The sequence below is a fragment of the Mobula hypostoma genome, chromosome 25 (assembly GCF_963921235.1).
Source record: "Mobula hypostoma chromosome 25, sMobHyp1.1, whole genome shotgun sequence".
Classification (NCBI taxonomy): Eukaryota; Metazoa; Chordata; class Chondrichthyes; order Myliobatiformes; family Myliobatidae; genus Mobula; species Mobula hypostoma.
Window position 1 is genome coordinate 23418393 of NC_086121.1, and position 19206 is coordinate 23437598.

The 19206-nt window shown below is 40.5% G+C and overlaps 1 protein-coding gene across 1 annotated transcript in view; it reads left to right on the forward strand.

Moving 5' to 3' along the window:
* Nucleotides 1–19206, forward strand: part of tmco4 (transmembrane and coiled-coil domains 4) — a 108911-nt gene that overhangs the window by 22461 nt on the left and 67244 nt on the right. Inside the window, exons 6-9 of the mRNA XM_063033180.1 lie at nt 3619–3716; nt 6161–6304; nt 13208–13327; nt 17463–17627. Coding sequence (XP_062889250.1) covers nt 3619–3716; nt 6161–6304; nt 13208–13327; nt 17463–17627 — 527 coding nt within the window. The remainder of the gene's footprint in view (nt 1–3618; nt 3717–6160; nt 6305–13207; nt 13328–17462; nt 17628–19206) is intronic.

Here is a 19206-nt window from a genome sequence, read left to right on the forward strand (position 1 = left end):
GTAGAGTCAAATGCAATGTTAGCACTCATTTCAAGGGATCTAGAATACAAGAGCAGGGATTTGATGCTGAGGCTTTATAAAGCATTGATGAGGCCTGACCTTGAGTGTTGTGAACAGTTTTGGGCTCCTAAGAAAAGATATGCTGGCATTGGAGAGGGTTCAGAGGAGGTTCACAAGGATGATTCCAGGAATGAAAGGGTTATCATATGAGGAACGTTTGATAGCTCTGGGTCTGGAATTTAGAAGGATGAGAGTGGATCTCATTGAAACCTTTGGAATGCTGAAAGGCCTAGACAGAGTAGATATGGAAAGGATGTTTCTCATGGTGGGGAAATCTGGGACAAGAGGCACAGCCTCAGGAAAGAGGGGCGTTCATTTAAAACAGATGCAGAGAAATTTCTTTAACCACAGGGTGGTGAATTTATGGAATTTATTACACAGGCAGCTGTGGAGGCCAGGTCATTGGGTGTATTTAAGGCAGATCTTGATAGGTTCTTGATTGGACCCTGCATCAAAGATTATGGGGAGAAGGCTGGGGAGTGAGGCAGAGAAGGGGGGGGAGAAAAGGATTAGCCATGATTGAATGACGGAGCAGACTCAATGGGCCAAATGACCTAATTCTGCTCCTATGGTCTTCTGGTCAGTGAGGAATCGAGGATTTAGTTGCACAGGGAGGTATCAAGTCTCAGGATTTGGAGCACAATGTTGAGTTTTGAGGCATCTGGAGGTATCTAAACCCGGGTTAGGGGGATTAAAAGTTTGGTTTAGTGAAATAAAAACAGGAAATGCTGGAAATACTTGGTAGGCCTGATGACATCTGTGGAGAGAAAAAAAAAATAAAACAAGTTTTGAAATGTTGAGAAAGAGTGGCACGAAGTGTGGGAGAGAGCGAAAGGGGAAGTCTGAGGTGTGGCAGGAGGGATTGAGTGGGAAATGGCTATTAATGAAAGAGGTTAGTGAAAAGATCAAGGCAAGATACAAATTCAGAATGGTTATCTGTAGTTACTTATGTAACATAAATCAAATGCTGTAAATGTGGAAAAAAATGCTAGATATGTTGATTACCTGAAACTGTTAAATTTAGTGTTAATTCCTGAAAGCTGTTAAGGTGCCAAGTCAGAATGAGGTTCTATTCTTCTAACTTGCAATGAGCTTAGTTGGGACATTGTAGGGGGTAGGTAAAGTCAGCATATGAGTGAAACAAGGAATTAAAATGACTCTAATCTCATATGGTTTGAACAGAGGTGATCTACGATACTTTCTCCCAACCTGTGTTTGGTTTTTCCAATGCAGAGCAGGCCACCTTGCGAGCAGCAGATACATTACACTAGATTTGGGGGAGAAGAAGTAAATTACTATTTCACATTGGGAGAACCCTACAGAAAGAAGCAGATACGGCCCAGTCCATCATGGGTAATGCTCTCCCCACCATTGAACACATCTACACAAGGTGTTGTCACAGGAGAGCAGCCATCATCAGGGATGCCCACCATGTCATTCTCACTTCTCGCTGCTGCCATCAGGAAGAAGGTACGGGAGCCTCAGGACTCACACCACCAGGTTCAGGAACAGTTATTACCCCTCAACCATCAGGCTCTTGAACCAAAGGGGATAACTTCACTTCACTTCATTTGCCCCATCATTGAAATGTTCCCACAACTTATGGACTCATTTTCACGAAGTCTTCATCTCATGTTCTCGATATTTATTGCTTATTTATTTATTATTATTATTGTTTCTTTCTTTTTGTATTTGCATAGTTTGTTCTCTTTTGCACACTGGTCAAACACCCAGATTGTTGCTGACTTTCATTGATACTATTAGGGTGTTATTCTATAATAGATTTATTGAGTATGCCTGCAAGAAAATGAATGTCAGGATCATATATGGTGACATATATGTACTTCGAACTTTCATAAAATGAATACAGTGGGGAGAGAAGAAATTAAAGGGAAGGTATATTCGGCTTACAGGAGAGGTATGTTGGAAAAGGAAGACTTATTGGCGGAGATGGAAGACAGAATCAGAGCATCCCATGGAATTTTTAGAAAGGAGTTTTGTGGTATCAGAATAAGAATGTTGGAAATTGGCCTACTAAATCTGAAGCACATGTGGAAAGTAGGACATGATTAACTTTATTTTGGTTTTGAAGTGATAAAAGCAGTTGTAAAGAAAGAGAAAGAGATTGAGAGCCTTGTCAAATAAAGTGGAGTACATATTGTAAACACTAGAATGGAACATGGTTTCATCTACTCAGATGTGATGGGCGCATAGATCAATGTTGTTTTATCCTTATTCCTAACTCTCCTGAAAGGGCTGATAGTGAAAGGTGGTGATGAGAGGAAATAAGAGACCTGTAGTGTTAACTAACTTCCTCTCCTGCTGATTATTTCCAGCATTTTCACTGATTTTTTTTTCAGAATAGTTTTAGTCTCAACCCACCACCTTGTAAATGTGAAACTTGGTAAGAAGACAATAAAACTGGCAGTGCAAGAATTAAAGATCCATCCTGCATTTGTGCTGCTGGATAACCCAAGTTCACTTTGGCTTATATTTTGCCTGCAATTTCCATTTCTGTGCATGTTTCTTAGATAACGTTTCAGCTGTTTCTGTCAAGTACTTTTTGCAATTGTTGTACATTTAAGCAGAGTGAAGGACTGGATAAAGAAATTGTATCCCATCTAAAACAATTGTGCCATTGTCTCCAGATAGAAGAGTACCTACTTTGTAACATTCTGTTGATCACCTGTTTGATTACATTTATTTCCTCACAACTTTTTGATATTTTGTATAGCCGTGCAATCAAGATCACATTGTAATTTACTCCTTATGGTAGGTTCGTTCCAGAAGGCATTGAGGTTAAACTGGTGAGCAAGTATGAGGGAGTATGGGGAGAGCATGAGTGGGTCAAATCAGACTGCTTCTCTGAGATCTAGCATGACTTATTGGGCAGAATCACCATCTCTTGTGTGGTTATGGATGCAATTTACAAAATCCATAGAATTTTCCTTTTCTTTTATTTGCCACAGTGACCCCTGTTTAATCAGTGCAAGTAAAGACCAACTGTATAACTGTTAGTGAAACATGCACAAAATGCTGGAGGAACTCCAGCAGGTCAGGAAGCATCAGCGTCTATGGAAAGGTATAAAGAGACAACATTTTGGGCTAAGACCCTTCATCTGTCCTGATGAAGGGTTTCGGCCTGAAATGTTATTCTTTATTCCTTTCCGAAGGTGCTGCCTAACCTGCCAAGTTCCTCCAGCATTTTATGTGTGTGTCACTCTAGATCAGGAGTTCCCTCAGTGAATGGTAGGGGTCTGTGGCATGAAAAAGGTTGGGAATCCGTGCTCTATATTTACAGCATCTGCAGAATATCTTGCATTTATAACTATTACTGACTTGACATTAGACAGGTGCTAATATCTGAATTGATACTGATGACGTTTTTTTTCTTAATTGCCTTTCCATAAGGATGATGTTCATTGTGAGTATTATTTTACTGCACAATTTTAAAATACTGAGACCTCACTGGGGTTTTGTTTTTTGTTTGCTCTTTGTTGCTGCTAATTTATTTTTGGGCCCTTTTAACTAACCTTGTTCACTCTTCAACATGTTCAGAGAATTTGAAATTTCTCAGAAGAAAAAGGATCGTAAAAAGAAGCTAAAGCGATATTTCCTTATTGGACTTGCTACAGTAGGCGGTGGAACAGTGATCGGTATGTTGTAATCAAGTTTCAGTGATTGTGATAAATATGTTGTAGCTAAAACCAGCTTGTACCTGGAGAAAGGCCGATGACAGAAACATTGCAGCTAATGCCAGGTTATAGTGGGAATTGAGACCATAGTGGGCATATTATAAATAATCCTAGTGTATGGTGGATTCTGGTTAATTGGGGCAGCAGCTTATTTGGGACAACTCTCGAAGAATGAAAACTAATCGAGAAAGTTGCTGGGATTCCCTTTGTTTATTTGGGACACCATGCCACTAATTGGGGCAGGAGACTTACTGAACAGGTTCTGACCAGTGTCAGTCGCGTGGACTTACGTGGCCGCTAGACACTACAGAGTACTTAGAGCAGACAGATTCAAGCTTAGAGATGCCAGAAGTGGCCGGGAGTGAAAATGAAGTGATTTCACTACTTAAACAAGTTAGGAACTACGAAGAATTTGAAGGCATCAACAAGCATCTTGAATGTTACAATGAAAATGAAGATTTGGAGAATGCATTCATTGATAGCATTCTATGAAGGCAGTCCATTATTTGCACTAGGTGTCTGCACTGGTTTTATTCCTCCGTCAATACTGTAAGTACTATAGGTAGTGCTCTGATTTGTTCTTTATTTCATTAAATGCATAATTTGTTACTCAATTTGCCTTTTTTAAAAAATACCTTTTTAACTATTTCCATGAAACTTTGGCTAACTGGGGGGGAGGGGAACGTCGACTCAGACCATGAGAGGCCTGCATCGGGCATTTTCATGCCTTACAAGGCGTAGATTGGAAGTCTATGTGGGGCACCACTCCTCACACAGACTAGAGCAACGTGTGATTAAGTGCCTTGCTCAAGGGCACAAACACGCTGCCACAGCTGAGGCTCGAACTAGCAATCTTGAGATAACTAGACGAACGCCTTAACCACTTGGCCACGTGTCCAACACATCGCTAAATAGGGCAGCGGCTTAATTATCAGGATGTGTCCCAATTTACTGGAATCCACTGTACTGGGTGATTCGTTTGTGCTGGTATTATAACAAAATGGCAAAACTTGTAGAGCAACTGTCTCACAGGTCCAGTGGCCTGTTTTGGTCCTGACTCTACTGCATTATGTGTGCAGTTTGTATAGATTTCCTCCAGGTTTCTCCCAGAGTTCATACATGAGTCGGTAACTTAAGCGGCCACTGTAAGTTGCCCCAAGTGTAGGTAGTGGTGGAATCTTGGTGGAGCACTGAGAACAGGAGAAAATAGGATTATTGTAGAATTGGTGTACTGTATGTTTGATGCAAACTCCTAGGGCTGAGGGGCTTGTTTCCAATCTATGCATAATATCTGAATATAGTGGATACGTGATTCTGATTGATATGTTATTAAGAAATTAAATTTGTTAGAGGACAGGGAAATGTGATAGGTGTATTATAACAGCTGACATTAAATATCACAGAACTGAGAAGAGATGAATATGATAGGTTTTATTATAACTGCAAACATTAAATATCGCAGAACTGAGGAGAGAGAAATGTGATAGGTGCATTATAAATGTGGCACATTAAATATTACAGAAATTAGACTGTATTTGAAATTGGACACAACAATTATTCTGGAAGATGTTTCAGATTAATGACAAAACAGTCAGCCTGTGCAATAGAATGACTGGCCATTGAGATTCATGAGAATTATTTTCATAGTAACACATTTCAGCTGGTTGACAGGTACCGACACAGTGCTTTGAGAGCAGGTGCACACAGACTACTCCAGTTCCTGTTTCAGTATTATTACCATCCTCAGTACGTTTTCCATTGTCAGGACAGAGGTTCCTCATAGATCCCTAAACTGGCACTGATATTTTTGATTATTATAAACAACAGACTGTTCAATAATATTAGAAATATTGAGCAGGTTGCATGGTTCTTATTTTAGTTTTCAGTGAACAGTTAGAAAATTTAGTTCATCACATGTTCTTTGGATATCCTGTCCATGATACTTTTAGCATTAAAACTGACCCATGCACCTTTATACAATGTTTAATTTAGTGTGAGAGATTTCCGTACTAATTGACTGGGAAATGGTGTTAGGGTGGGAATTTCCTTGAACCATTCTCTGAAACGCATTAAACCAAAATGCACAAAGAAATGTTAGTGCAAAAATATGCAGTGACTGCAGCTAGCACAGTGTGGTTTAGAGACCCAAATGTGGATGGCATCTGAATGCTAATAATCTGTTACAGTGCAATTACAAATTAGGTTTATGATTTATGCTGGTGAATCATCGGGCTGACATCAGCAGCAAATAAAGATTTAGTATGAGATTAGACGCTGCTACATGCACACTCATTCCCTTGTGATTCATTTCAAAGGAGGCTGCACCTTTGAGCTCAATAATGTAATTACATAAGCATTCATTTTTTAATGTGGAGCCATTAAAGTAATCTACCCTCCGTTTGCAGGGCTCACCGGTGGTCTCGCTGCCCCCCTTGTGGCAGCTGGAGCTGCAGCTATCGTAGGGACTGCAGGCGCAGCTGCCATTGGGTCCACGGCTGGAATTGCCATTATGGCATCTTTATTTGGGGCAGCAGGTGCGGGTCTGACAGGTAGGTGTATTTGTTTTTTTTTTCGGTACTTTTCAAAGTAAATGTTAATTTTAGAGAATGGCTTCTAAAATATTCTCAGGTGGGTCAATTCATCTTAAGCCTCTCTGGGGGGAGGGAAAAAAAAAGGCAAAGATCTATTAGCAGGCCGTGCGGCTCACCTTTTTGCCAAAGACTTCCAAAAGCAATCATTGCCTTGCTGCTTCATTGCAGCTCCAATCTTACTTAGAATACTAAGGTTGTAGAATTTTATTCTAATTTATAGATTTACCTATTGAATCCTCTCTCTCATTAAAAAATAGTAAATGACCAATGTCCCATTATCCCCCCAAAAAAAGCCAAAAGAAAAATCTGATGTCAATTTAGAAAAAAAAAAGAGAAATTGCTCCCCGACTCCCTCAGGCAATCAGGCAAAGCTCCAGGAGATTATGGTCATTTATAAGTCCTTCTGTTCCCAGCTAACTTACAACATATTCCCTACAATTGAAATTGAGGTCCTGTCTCAAAAATGTTTCCTAGCTTCCTCTTTGAAGGACTGTAGGGAATCTGTACTTAGAGTGTACTTCACTAATCTGTTCCAGAAGTTGATGACTCTCTGAAAAGAAATACAGTACTTCCTACCTCTTTACATGAGGATTTATATTCCTATCCCCAAGTCATACTGTCTTCATGCTTCTCAAATAACATAACCAACTGGATGTAATCTAATCCCGTCATCATTTTTAAAACCTTAATCACATGCACTTTGTTTGAATGGAGCTCCAACTCTTGGGAGCCTACATTGGAAGCTATAAGTACTACGTCTTGGTGTTATCCTTCAATACCTCCCACTATATGAGTCAAAATGATAGGCAGCTGAAAATACAGCTGCGTAAATGCCTCGTGCAGCCAAGATGGTTGTATTTTACACCATACTAATAATATATTGAACTCTTTGGATTTGGGGGCCTCATCAGATGTCTTGAGTACTCGCAACGAGTCTCTTAGTCCTCATGATAAGGCAAACTTGGAGTTTAACTCATCCATGAACACTTCCAGCTACATTTCGATTTTCCCCTAGTGCTTGCCTGTTATTCCACGTATATTCTAATTTTAAAATACTTCTTCCAGTATCTCTTTTAAATATAACTTTTCGCCCTTGATTCTACTTTTGTGGGTTAATTTGATGAATCATTGTATGCTATCAGTACATGCAGTACTCATGGTGCACTTGTTTTTTAATTTTACTCTTGTTAAACTGAGTCATCTAAGTTTCAACAGCTTTTCCTTGAAGTTATTGCTTTACTTTGCTGGTGCTATACATTTTTGTTGAATACTATCCATAATAATGCATAGAATTCTAAAGTGCTGTCTCTAGTGTCTGTTGGACATTACATTTCTTATGTAAACACAGACTGTTCTGTCTGCATTCTTGATAGCTTTTTAACAGCTTCATTATGTATTGACTTTGAAAATGACAATTGTTATTGCTATTGGGATTCTTTTCAAGAATTCTGATTTATTCTCATAGAAGGAATAAAAGCATAGACTATTTTTGAAATGGAAAGTAAATTCAAAAATCTGAAACACAAAGGGACTTGAGATATCAAATCAATAGAAAGTAGGGACTTAGGATCAGAAGAGTTAGAATCCTTATGGGTAGAATTAAGAAATGGCAAGGGTAAAAAGACACTAATAGCAGTTATATACAGGCCTCCAAACAGCAGCCGGGATATGGACTACAAGTTGCAGCTGGAAATAGAAAAAGCGTGTCAGAAGGAAAATGTCAAGATAATTATGGCGGATTTTAATATGAAAGTGGATTGGGAAAGTCGGGAAGGAAATGGATCTCAGGAGAGGGAGTTTGTAGAATGCCTACAGGATGGCTTTTTGGAGCAGCTTGTCCAGAAGCCCACCAGGGAACCAGCTGTTTTGGATTGGGTGCTGTGTAACGAACCTGAGGCAATTAGGGAGCTGGAGGTGAAGGAACCCCTTGGAAGTAGTGATCATAATATGATTGAGTTCAGTTTCAAATTTGAAAAGGAGAAACTGGAATCAGGTGTATCGATATTTCAGTGGAACAGGGGAAATTACAGTGGTATGAGAGAGGAACTGGTCCAAGTCGATTGGAAAAGTAAGCTAAATGGAGGGACGGCAGAGCAGAATTGGATGAAATTTCTACAAGAAATAAGAAAAACGCAGGAAAAATATATTCCAAGAAAAAAGAAAATCATGAATGGAAAAATGGCACAAATGTGGCTAACGAGAGAGGTTAAGGCAAAAATAAAAGCAAAAGAAATGGCGTACAAGGAAGCAAAAATTAGTGGGAAAAATGAGGACTGGAAGACTTTTAAAAACTTACAGAAGGAAACTAAGAAAGTCATTAGGAAAGAAAAGACGAATTATGAAAGGAAGTTGGCGATTAACATAAAAGAGGATACTAAGTTTTTTTGAATGTATGAAGAGTAAAAGAGTGACAAGGGTAGATACGGGACCAATTGAAAATGATGCTGGAGAAATTATAATGGATAACAAAGAGATGGCGGAGGAACTGAATGAATATTTTGCATCAGTCTTCACAGTGGAAGACATGAGCAATATACCTGATAGCCAGAGGTATCAGGGAATAGAATTAGGTACAGTCAAGATAACTAGAGAGAAAGTGCCTGGGAAGCTAAGTGGACTAAGAATAGATAAGTCTCCCGGTCCAGATAGGGTGCACCCAAGGGTTCTGAAGGAGGTGGCTTTGGAGATTGTGGAAGCATTGGAAATGATCTTCCAGGAATCAATAGACTCTGGCGTGGTTCCGGAGGACTGGAAGGTCGCAAATGTAGTTCCGTTATTTAAGAAAGGAAGAAGGCAGCAAAAAGAAAATTACAGACCTATTAGTCTGACGTCAGTAGTTGGAAAGATATTGGAGTCAATCCTCAAGGACGGGGTTATGAAATACCTCAAGGTGCATGACAAGATAGGCCGAAGCCAGCATGGTTTCATGAAGGGAAGATCCTGTCTCACCAACCTATTGGAATTTTTTGAGGTAATCTCGAATAAGATTGACAAGGGAGAGGCTGTGGATGTTGTGTATTTGGATTTTCAAAAGGCCTTCGATAAGGTGCCACATATGAGGCTGCTTAATAAGATGAGAGCCCATGGAATTATAGGAAAGATATTGAAATGGGTGGAGCATTGGCTGCTAGGCAGAAAGCAAAGGGTGGGAATAAAGGGATCCTATTCTGATTGGTTGCTGGTTACTAGTGGTGTTCCGCAGGGGTCGGTGTTGGGGCAGCTTCTTTTTACGATGTATATCAATGATTTGGATTACGGATTAAATAGTTTTGTGGCTAAGTTTGTAGATGACGCCAAGATAGGTGGAGGAGCAGGAAATGTTGAAGAAACGGAAAGGTTGAAGAAACGGAAAGGTTGCAGAGAGACTTAGTCAGTTTAGGAGAGTGGGCAAAGAAATGGCAGATGAGATACAACGTTGACAAATGTATGGTTGTACATTTCGGAAGAAGAAATAATCGGGCAGATTATTATTTAGATGGGGAGAAAATTCAAAAATCGGAAGTGCAAAGGGACTTGGGGGTCCTCATGTAGGATACCCTAAAGGTTAACCACCAAGTTGGATCGGCGGTAAGGAAAGCGAATGCTATGTTGGCATTCATTTCAAGAGGAATAGTGTATAGGAGTAAGGAGGTGTTGATGAGACTCTGTGGGGCATTAGTGAGACCTCATTTGGAATACTGTATGCAGTTTTGGGCCCCCTATCTTAGAAAGGATGTACTGATGTTGGAGAGAGTTCAGAGAAGATTTACAAGGATGATTCCTGCAATGCAGGGGCTAACATATGAGGAGCGTCTGTCAGCTCTTGGATTGTATTCATTAGAGTATAGAAGAATGATAGGGGATCTCATAGAAACATTTCGAATGTTGAAAGGGTTGGACAGAGTAGATGTGGAAAGGTTGTTTCCCTTGGTGGGTGAGTCCAGGACAAGAGGCCATAGTCTTAGAATTAGAGGGTACCCAGTTAAAACAGAGTTGAGGAGAAATTTTTTTTTAGCGAGAGGGTCGTGGATTTGTGGAATTCGTTGCCACATACAGCTGTGGAGGCCCGATCATTGAGGGTGTTTAAGGAGGAGATTGACAGGTATCTAATTGGTCAGGGTATCAAGGGATGTGGGGAAAAAGCCGGAAATTGGAACTAGATGGGTGAATAGTTTAGCTCATGGGGGAGCTGCAGAGCAGACTCGATGGGCCAAATGGCCTACTTCTGCTCCTTTGCCTTGTGGTTTTGTGGGAGTCCTCGTGCAGGATTCCCTAAAGGTTAATTTGCAGGTTAAGTTGGTGATGAGGAAGGTGAATGCGCTATTAGCATTCATTTCCAGGGAACTAGAATATAAAAGCAAGGATATAATGCTGAAGCTTTATAAAGCACTGGTGAGGTCTCACTTGGCGTTCTGTGAGCAGTTTTGGGCCCCTTATCTAAGAAAGGACGCGCTGACATTGGAGAGGGTTCAGAGGCGGTTTACGAAAATGAATCCGGGATTGAAAGGTTTGTCATATGAAGAGCGTTTGATGGCTCTAGGCCTCTACTCACTGGAATTCAGAAGGATGAGGGGTGACCTCATTGAAAACTATCGAATATGGAAGGACCTCTAGAGTGGAAATGGCAGGATGTTTCCTATGGTGGGGGAATCTAAGACTATAGGACATAGCCTCAAAATAGAGGGGCATCCTTTTAGAATGGGGATGAGGAGGAATTTCTTTAGCCAGCTAATCAGAATCAGATTTAATATCACTGGCATATGTCGTGAAATTTGTTAACTTTTTAGGGGTGTGTGTGTGTATAATATAACAGAAATAAAAAAGTAGTGAGGTAGTGTTCATGGGATCAATATCCATTTCGGAATTAGATGGCAGAAGGGAAGTAGCAGTTCCTGAATCATTGAGTGTGTGCCTTCAGGCTTCTGTACCTCCTTCTCAAAGGTAACAATGTGAAGAGGGCATATCCTGGGTAGTGGGAATTCTTAACGGTGGATGTCAGCTTCCTAAGGCACCACTCCTTGAAGATGTCTGGATATGATGGAGGCTGATACCCACGATAAATCCAACTAATTTTACAAGTTTCTGCAGCTTATTTCGATCCTGTGCAGTAGCACCCCCGCCCCATACCAGACGATGATGCAGCCAGTCAGAACGCTGTCCACGTAGTGAATCTGGAATTTGTTGCCACAGGCAGCTGTGGAGGCCAAGTTATTGGGTATATTTAAGGCAGAGGTTGATAGATTCTTGGAGATTGGAGCTGAGAGGGAAAATGGATCAGCCATGATGAAATGGCGGAGCAGACTGAACGAGCCAAATGACCTAATTCTGCCCCTAAATCTTATGGTCTCAATTCATGAGTTTTTTTCAATTATATGCAATAATTTATTTAGCAATGTAAAATTAAGGCACCTAAAGACAGAAATAAGGAATTAAAAATATACATTAATTAAATTTTTAAATGTGACCTTGATGGCACGTGTCCGTTTAGCATCCAATCTGTTCTTGTGGCCTTTCTGGATGAGAGCATAAAACTAATTTACATTAACTATGGCCAGCTTTATTTTGTAATCTGACAGCAAAAGAAAATTGAATCAGAGGGTGCGCAAGCTTCCTACATATTAAATCTGCTGTTCGAAAGTATTTAGCCCAATCGCTCCATGCCAGCGTGGCTAATTGATAATGAACCTGTGTGACTGACTCAATGGTGCTGTGTTGTTTCTCTCCACTGAAGTTGTTCAGTTGGTTGTCATCATCCCCAATGCAGCCATGAGGTGGAGTGCCATCTGGGAGTCAGGAATCAGAGAGGAACGGAAACAAGAAGTAATAATATGGGTTGATGCCCAAATTAGCTTATCTGCTCACTGTCTAGATTGATAGACATAGAGATAGCTGTGTCAAACACTACTGATTAAGAGAAGCTATTTTACTTTTTCCTAATCTGGGCATCAAGGTGATGTAGCGGTTAACGCAACACTATTATTACAGCTTGGGGCTTTCTGGGGTTCGGAGTTCAATTCTGGCGCCATCTGTAAGGAATCTATAGGTTCACCTTGTGAACTGCATGGGTTTCCTCCGGGTGCTCCGGTTTCCTCCCACAGTCTGAAAACATTGTGGGTTAATTGGCCATTGTAAATTGTCCTGTAATTAGGCTAGTGTTAAATAGGTGGGTTACTGGTGGTGCAGTTTGTTGGGTTGAAAGGGCCTGTACAGCACTATATCTAAATTAAATAAATAAGTAGAATTTCAAGAACATCATCAAATATTTTACTTATTGAAATATACTGCTATATTGAAAAATTTACTGAATTTTTTTTTGCTGAACTAAATTGGTGGTGGCTTGTGCATGGCCAGAATTATTTTATTGAAATGCACAGTAGAATGAAAAGAGCTGAAAAGAATGAGAAAAGAATAGTGTGAAATGTTTTTTTAAATCATGTGGGTGCTGGAAATCTGAAATAAAACTAGAAAATACTGGGACCATTGGGTGTCCGACAACATCTGTGTAAAAGAGAAAAATGGCTAATGTTTCAGACTCATTGTTTCTGTCTACAGATGCAACCTGACTCATTGAGTGGTCAAACATTTTCCGTTATAAAAAGGGTACCGCACATATTATGCATGAATCACTAACAAAACTTGCAGTCTTTTTAATGTTTCAGTTTACTGGGAATAGGAATGCATCGGAATTCAATGCAAATACAAAACTAGACAAAATCCATGACACTTTTACTGATTTTTAGGGATTGACTAATGGACAACAAGTTCTGTAATGAAATGATTCTGTTATTACTTGAGTCTGCCTTTTCAGTTATTTTTGATGGTTTTTTTTGGTTTTGGTGTCCTTTGGATAGAATGTTAAATCTGATTTTCTTTCCCTTTCAGGATACAAAATGAAGAAACGAGTGGGAGCTATTGAAGAGTTTGAGTTCCTTCCTCTAACTGGTGGAAATCAACTGCACATCACCATTGCTGTCACTGGCTGGCTATGTACAGGAAAATACGGTACGAAGAGTGAAAAAGACCAATTCAAGAACGTCTCATTCTACTTTAAATAATTTTATGTGTTCCAGAATGAAAGTCAGCCTGCGGCAAATGTTTGAAGGCATGATTAAGCTTTCCCTATGAATAATTCAAAAGATTTTATTTTCAAGTGTTAAGCAACAAACAGTCTGCTGGAGGAATTCAGTGGGTTGAGCAACATCTCTGGAATGAAAGGAATCGTTGGCATTTTACATTGAAACCCCATATCAAGGCAGGCAATCCTAAAACACTTACAATTCGTTATAAGATTAATGGTACAATAGGGAGCCATTATTCTCATTGGTTCTGTCTGGATCCCAGGGGTTCAATCCCTTTAATTCCATTTTCTTCTTGTTTCCCGATACCTTTTCCTTTCTCGTGCTCATCGTCCTCTTTGAATTTCTTGCCACTTATCTTACCAGGCAGTTAACCTAAAATCAGAGATCCTTGCTGAAAACCATGCATACACTCCGTACAGAATACACCCAAAGTTGGATCTAGCCTGGGATCCTGCGGCTGTCGGGCAGTAGCGCTAAGTGCTGTATGATTACGCTGCCACAGTTTGGGATCATTCTGATCAGTGAAGCACAACACACTTTCCACTCTTTCTTTTCCTAATGAGATATTGGAAAATTCCAAGCACATTTCCATCAACAGATAAAATTATATACTTATCTATACAAGAGAAGCTACTATTCACCTTAGTGAGGCAACTGACCGTAAAATGTAGCTGCAGTGCTCTCTACACTCTTAACTGAGCTTTAGAAACATATGCAAAATGCTGGAAGAACTCATCAACTAAGGCAGCATCTGTGGAGGGGAATAACCAGCCAACATTTCAGACCGAGACCCTTCATCAAGATACTGGAAGGAGCTTAAATTTTTTCGATTCTATGGCAGTTGTGAAATCATTATGAAACAGCATCTGTCAAACAGATTGAAATGGCTGTGTTGTTTTTTCAAGCAACATTACTGCCCACAAAGGCTAGTATCATTTAGTGTGGTATTTTCAAATGACAGAATGGAATTTAGTTTGAAGAATTTGACAGTAGTTTTGGATAAGTGAATGTATGTGACAAGGTTGCTAAGTCTTTCATTTTTCACCCTCTTAGACATTCTGCTTTACTGAGATTTTGTAGCCACTAAAGTTCATATTTGTCTTAATAATAGGTCAGACTCAATTACAGATGATGTAGAGTGCTTCTCTGGAGAACTTTCACATAGAAATAGCTCACAGGATCTAGGGTACTACAGACTGATATGAATTACCATTCTTGTTGCCAAGGTACTGCTTTGCTTATCAGCATGAAGGTTTTTGTCAGAATCTGCTGATGCTTTTCCAACTGTAAAATGAAAGAGAAAAGAACTTGAATTCATATATATATTTCATCACTCGGAAATCCCTTCAAAGCACATTACACATGATGGATTACTCAGGAACACAGAGACTGCTGCTGTGCAGACAAATTGGGGTCAAAGTTAGCACAAAACTGAGGTCTAAAGGACTGAATTTTAATTATAGTGTAAGCTGCAGCCAGTGATACTAGATTGTTTTTAGATTAGAAATGTTACCGAGGTTCAAGGTGACTATAAAAATGAAAGCCACAATAATGTGAACGATAAGGAAGCTGGAATTCAGAATCAGGTTTAATATCACTGGCATGTGTCATGAAATATACAATACAAATAGTTAAATAAGTAATGCAGAAATAGAAATTTAAAAAAGTAGTGAGGTAATGTTCGTGGATTCAATGTCCATTCAGAAATTGGATGACAGAGGGGAAGAAGCTGTTCCTGGATTGTTGAGTGTGTGCCTTCAGGCTTCTGTACCTCCTTCCTGATGGTAGCAATGAGAACAAGGCATGACCTGGGTGGGGAGGGGGGTTCCTAAATGATGGACACCTCCCCCTTTTTTTGTTTGAGGCATTTCTCCTTGAAGATATCCTGGATTCAACAGAGGCTAATGTTCATGATGGAGCTGTACTTGTTTCTTTATTTGGAAGTAGAATGAAGTAATTACTACAGAACAGGCATAAATCGTGGGATTGAACTGGCTGAAAATAAAATGCCAAGATTGTAAACTGCTGCATTTGATTCAATCTAAGTTTCATCCAGTGTCATTTGAATCAAAACAAATGTGTAGAGTTTTCGTGGAAAGCAATCATGAATGGAATCACTTCTTGATTTACTAATTCCTGGATTGAGAATACTTCACTCAATTTCTTAGAACTTTGTGCCACAACATCTGTTGTGACCCTTTCTGTGATTTAGGCAAACTACAATTTCTTTTTATATTAACAGCCATCATTTGGCTGGGCAGTTAATTCCCTGAGTATCCATTGCCTAGTGCTGAGGTATAATGTAATGTCTTTAGGAGAGTATTGAGAGTCGACCAAAGGTTCCCTCTAGCCATGTTTTAATTCTGTAGTTTAACTAGCTACCTTCAGTTAAAAGTCAGGATACCTGGCAATAACCAAGTAATTTATATGGTTTTATGTTGGGAGCAAAATCGCTTTTAACAGATATTTTTGTAGCTGATATATTTTCAAATCACTTGCAAAATCAGTCAAATGAAAAATAGTGAATTGAATTATTGTGAGGCACAAGCCATGGAACAAAGTTTGCAAAATAACATATTGTTTTCCAATATTTGTGCAGCTTCAGCCATTAAATAAAGATGACAGTATTTAAAATAATGTTTTGTTTGCCATTGGGAATTACAAATTTTCTGCTGGAGCTACACCAGGAACATACTTTGAGCAAAAAGCAAATTGCTGGAGGAACTCAGTAGGTCGAGCAGTATCTGTGGAGGGGAATGGACAGTCAACATTTCGGGTTGTGACCATTCATTGAGACTTTTCATCTGCACCTGCCCCCACCCCCCAGCTAATGCTACCAGACCCGCTGAGTTCCTCCAGCACTTGGATTCTTTGCTCCAGATTCCAGCATCTGCGGTCTCTGGAGTCTCCAGACTCCACCAATGCCAATGTCAGTGTAGACCAACAGAGTGATTTGTACCACAAACAGATAAGAACCAAATGTGATTCAGTGCTATACCCAATGTGGGTCTTGCAGGGAAAATGTCAGTGAATCTATCTCTACTTGTGTGATTCACAGTATTTCAGAAAGATTCAGTGGCTGACATGTTTGGCAGTCTTTCTTCAGCAAAGTCAGGGAAGTCAAGAAACAACCAGCTATCAAAGTTTTCCTTCTGTTTTCTGAAGAGATCTGGTTTTGGCCACATCGTGAGATCTTATTAATGCGTGGCAGGCTCTTCTGCTACGCAGGGCCTCAACAGCAAATGTTCCTTCTGGGTTTCCAGAAACTCCCATTGAGGGATTGGGAGAAGTAGCTCCACATTTGTTCCAGAGGTCCACTGTGTGTGATGGCAGCTCACTGCTGATTGCGAATTCTGCCCTGATAAATTGAGCTTAATACTATGACAGATGGAATTGAGGCAATTGGTTAATCTAAATGTTTAGATGGGGGTGATGATGGGCATAAATGGAACTCTGTCAGCTTGAGACTGGCTTGATGGAGCAGCAGCTGTTTCTGTCATCTTCATTTTTGTTGCTGAGATGAGAAATGTTGACGACGGATGCTTAGATTTAGAAGAAAAGAGAACCTGATGTCATTTTTTACAAGTGCCATTTATTTGTACTTGTGCTTTCGTCTTCCTTAAGATAACTAAATGAGCCTTGAAAGATTAGTACTGTCTTTGCCTCTGAGTCAGAAGGTTGAATTCTGGTGCCTCTCCAGGAGTTGATGATATAATCTAAGCAGAAGTTGGTGCCATGTATAGGAGTGTGCACTGCTGGATGAGGGATTAACCTGTTAAGTTTTCTATCACAGAGAGACATAAAAGATTTTTGTGGTAGTGTTCAAGGGAGAGCAGAACAGTTAATTTGTCTCATTACTGGCTAAATCCTGCAGTGCGCAAAGTGGCTGTCCTGTTTCAAAATGCTCCACTGCTGTGTAACCACACTTCAAAAATACTTCATTAGCTGGAAAGCATTTTGAAAAGCCCCTGAGGTCATGATAAGTGCTTAAAACAAAGAGTGCAAGTTGTTTTATGTTCCCCCTAAATCATACATTTGTTCTGCACATATTGCACCAGGAAGTTTTGAGGCACCATGGCGAAGTCTACTACAGTCCAAAGAGCAGTACTGCCTGGCCTGGGAGTCAAAATATTTGATGGAACTCGGTAATGCCCTCGATTCTCTGCTGAATGGTCTGGTTAATATTGTGGCACAGGAAGCCCTGAAGTACACTGTTCTCTCAGGTAAGGCTGTTTCCCTTTTCAATTTCGATAAGATTCATTCCTTTTAAGTTACTAATAAGATGTCTGGCACAGAAACAATGTTTATATAAAGTGACACACATAAAAGTTGCTGGTGAACGCAGCAGGCCAGACAGCATCTCTAGGAAGAGGTACAGTCGATGTTACGGGCTGAGACCGTAACGTCGACTGTACCTCACCTACCACCCCACCAGCCTCTGGGTCCAACATATAATTCTCCGTAACTTCCGCCACCTCCAACAGGATCCCACCACTAAGCACACCTTTCCTCCCCCCCCCCCACACTTTCCGCAGGGATCGCTCCATATGCAACTCCCTTGTCCATTCGTCCCCCCCATCCCTCCCCACTGATCTCCCTCGTGGCACTTATCCTTGTAAGCGGAACAAGTGCTACACATGCCCTTACACTTCCTCCCTCACCACCATTCAGGGCCCCAGACAATCCTTCCAGGTGAGGTGACACTTCACCTGTGAGTCGGCTGGGGTGATATACTGCGTCCAGTGCTCCCAATGTGGCCTTCTAAACATTGGCGAGACCCAACGCAGACTGGGAGATCATTTTGCTGAACACCTACACTCTGTCCGCCAGAGAAAGCAGGATCTCCCAGTGGCCACACATTTTAATTCCACGTCCCATTCCCATTCTGATATGTCTATCCACGGCCTCCTCTACTGTAAAGATGAAGCCACACTCAGGTTGGAGGAACAACACCTTATATTCCGTCTGGGTAGCCTCCAACCTGATGGCATGAACATTGACTTCTCAACCTTCTGCTAATGCCCCACCTCCCCCTCGTACCCCATCTGGTATTTATTTATTTATATACACACATTCTTTTTCTCTCTCTCCTTTTTCTCCCTCTGTCACTCTCACTATACCCCTTGCCCATCCTCTGGGCTTTTTTTCCCCCTCTCCCTTTTCTTTCTCCCTCGGCCTCCTGTCCCATGATCCTCTCATATCCCTTTTGCCAATCACCTGTCCAGCTCTTGGCTTCATCCCTCCCCCTCCTGTCTTCTCCTATCATTTTGGATCTCCCCCTCCCCCTCCCACTTTCAAATCTCTTACTAGCTCTTCTTTCAGTTAGTCCTGACGAAGGGTCTCGGCCTGAAACGTCGACTGTACCTCTTCCTAGAGATGCTGCCTGAACTGCTGCGTTCACCAGCAACTTTTATCTGTGTTGCTTGAAATTCCAGCATCTGCAGATTTCCTCGTGTTTGTGTTTATATAAAGTGAATTATTAAATGAATTTTAACTCCATTCAAAGCACTGAAATGATTTTCAACAAAATGGCAACTATGGAATATTAATACCTCTCTGCACGGCTCCAATTTTTATTCAAATTGTTCGCGAATATATTGCAATTGTCTGTCATTTAACTGCAGAAGATATTTGCAACATTTACGATCACTAAGTGCATCATCATTCTTAACTTCCCCCTGAGGACCTCATCACCGTGGAAGCAGGTGATGCAATCAGCCATACGTAGTATCATCTGCGAATACTGACAAAACGAAGGCTATGGACACAGGCAATAACCTAAACGTGTTCCAGTGCAGCTGC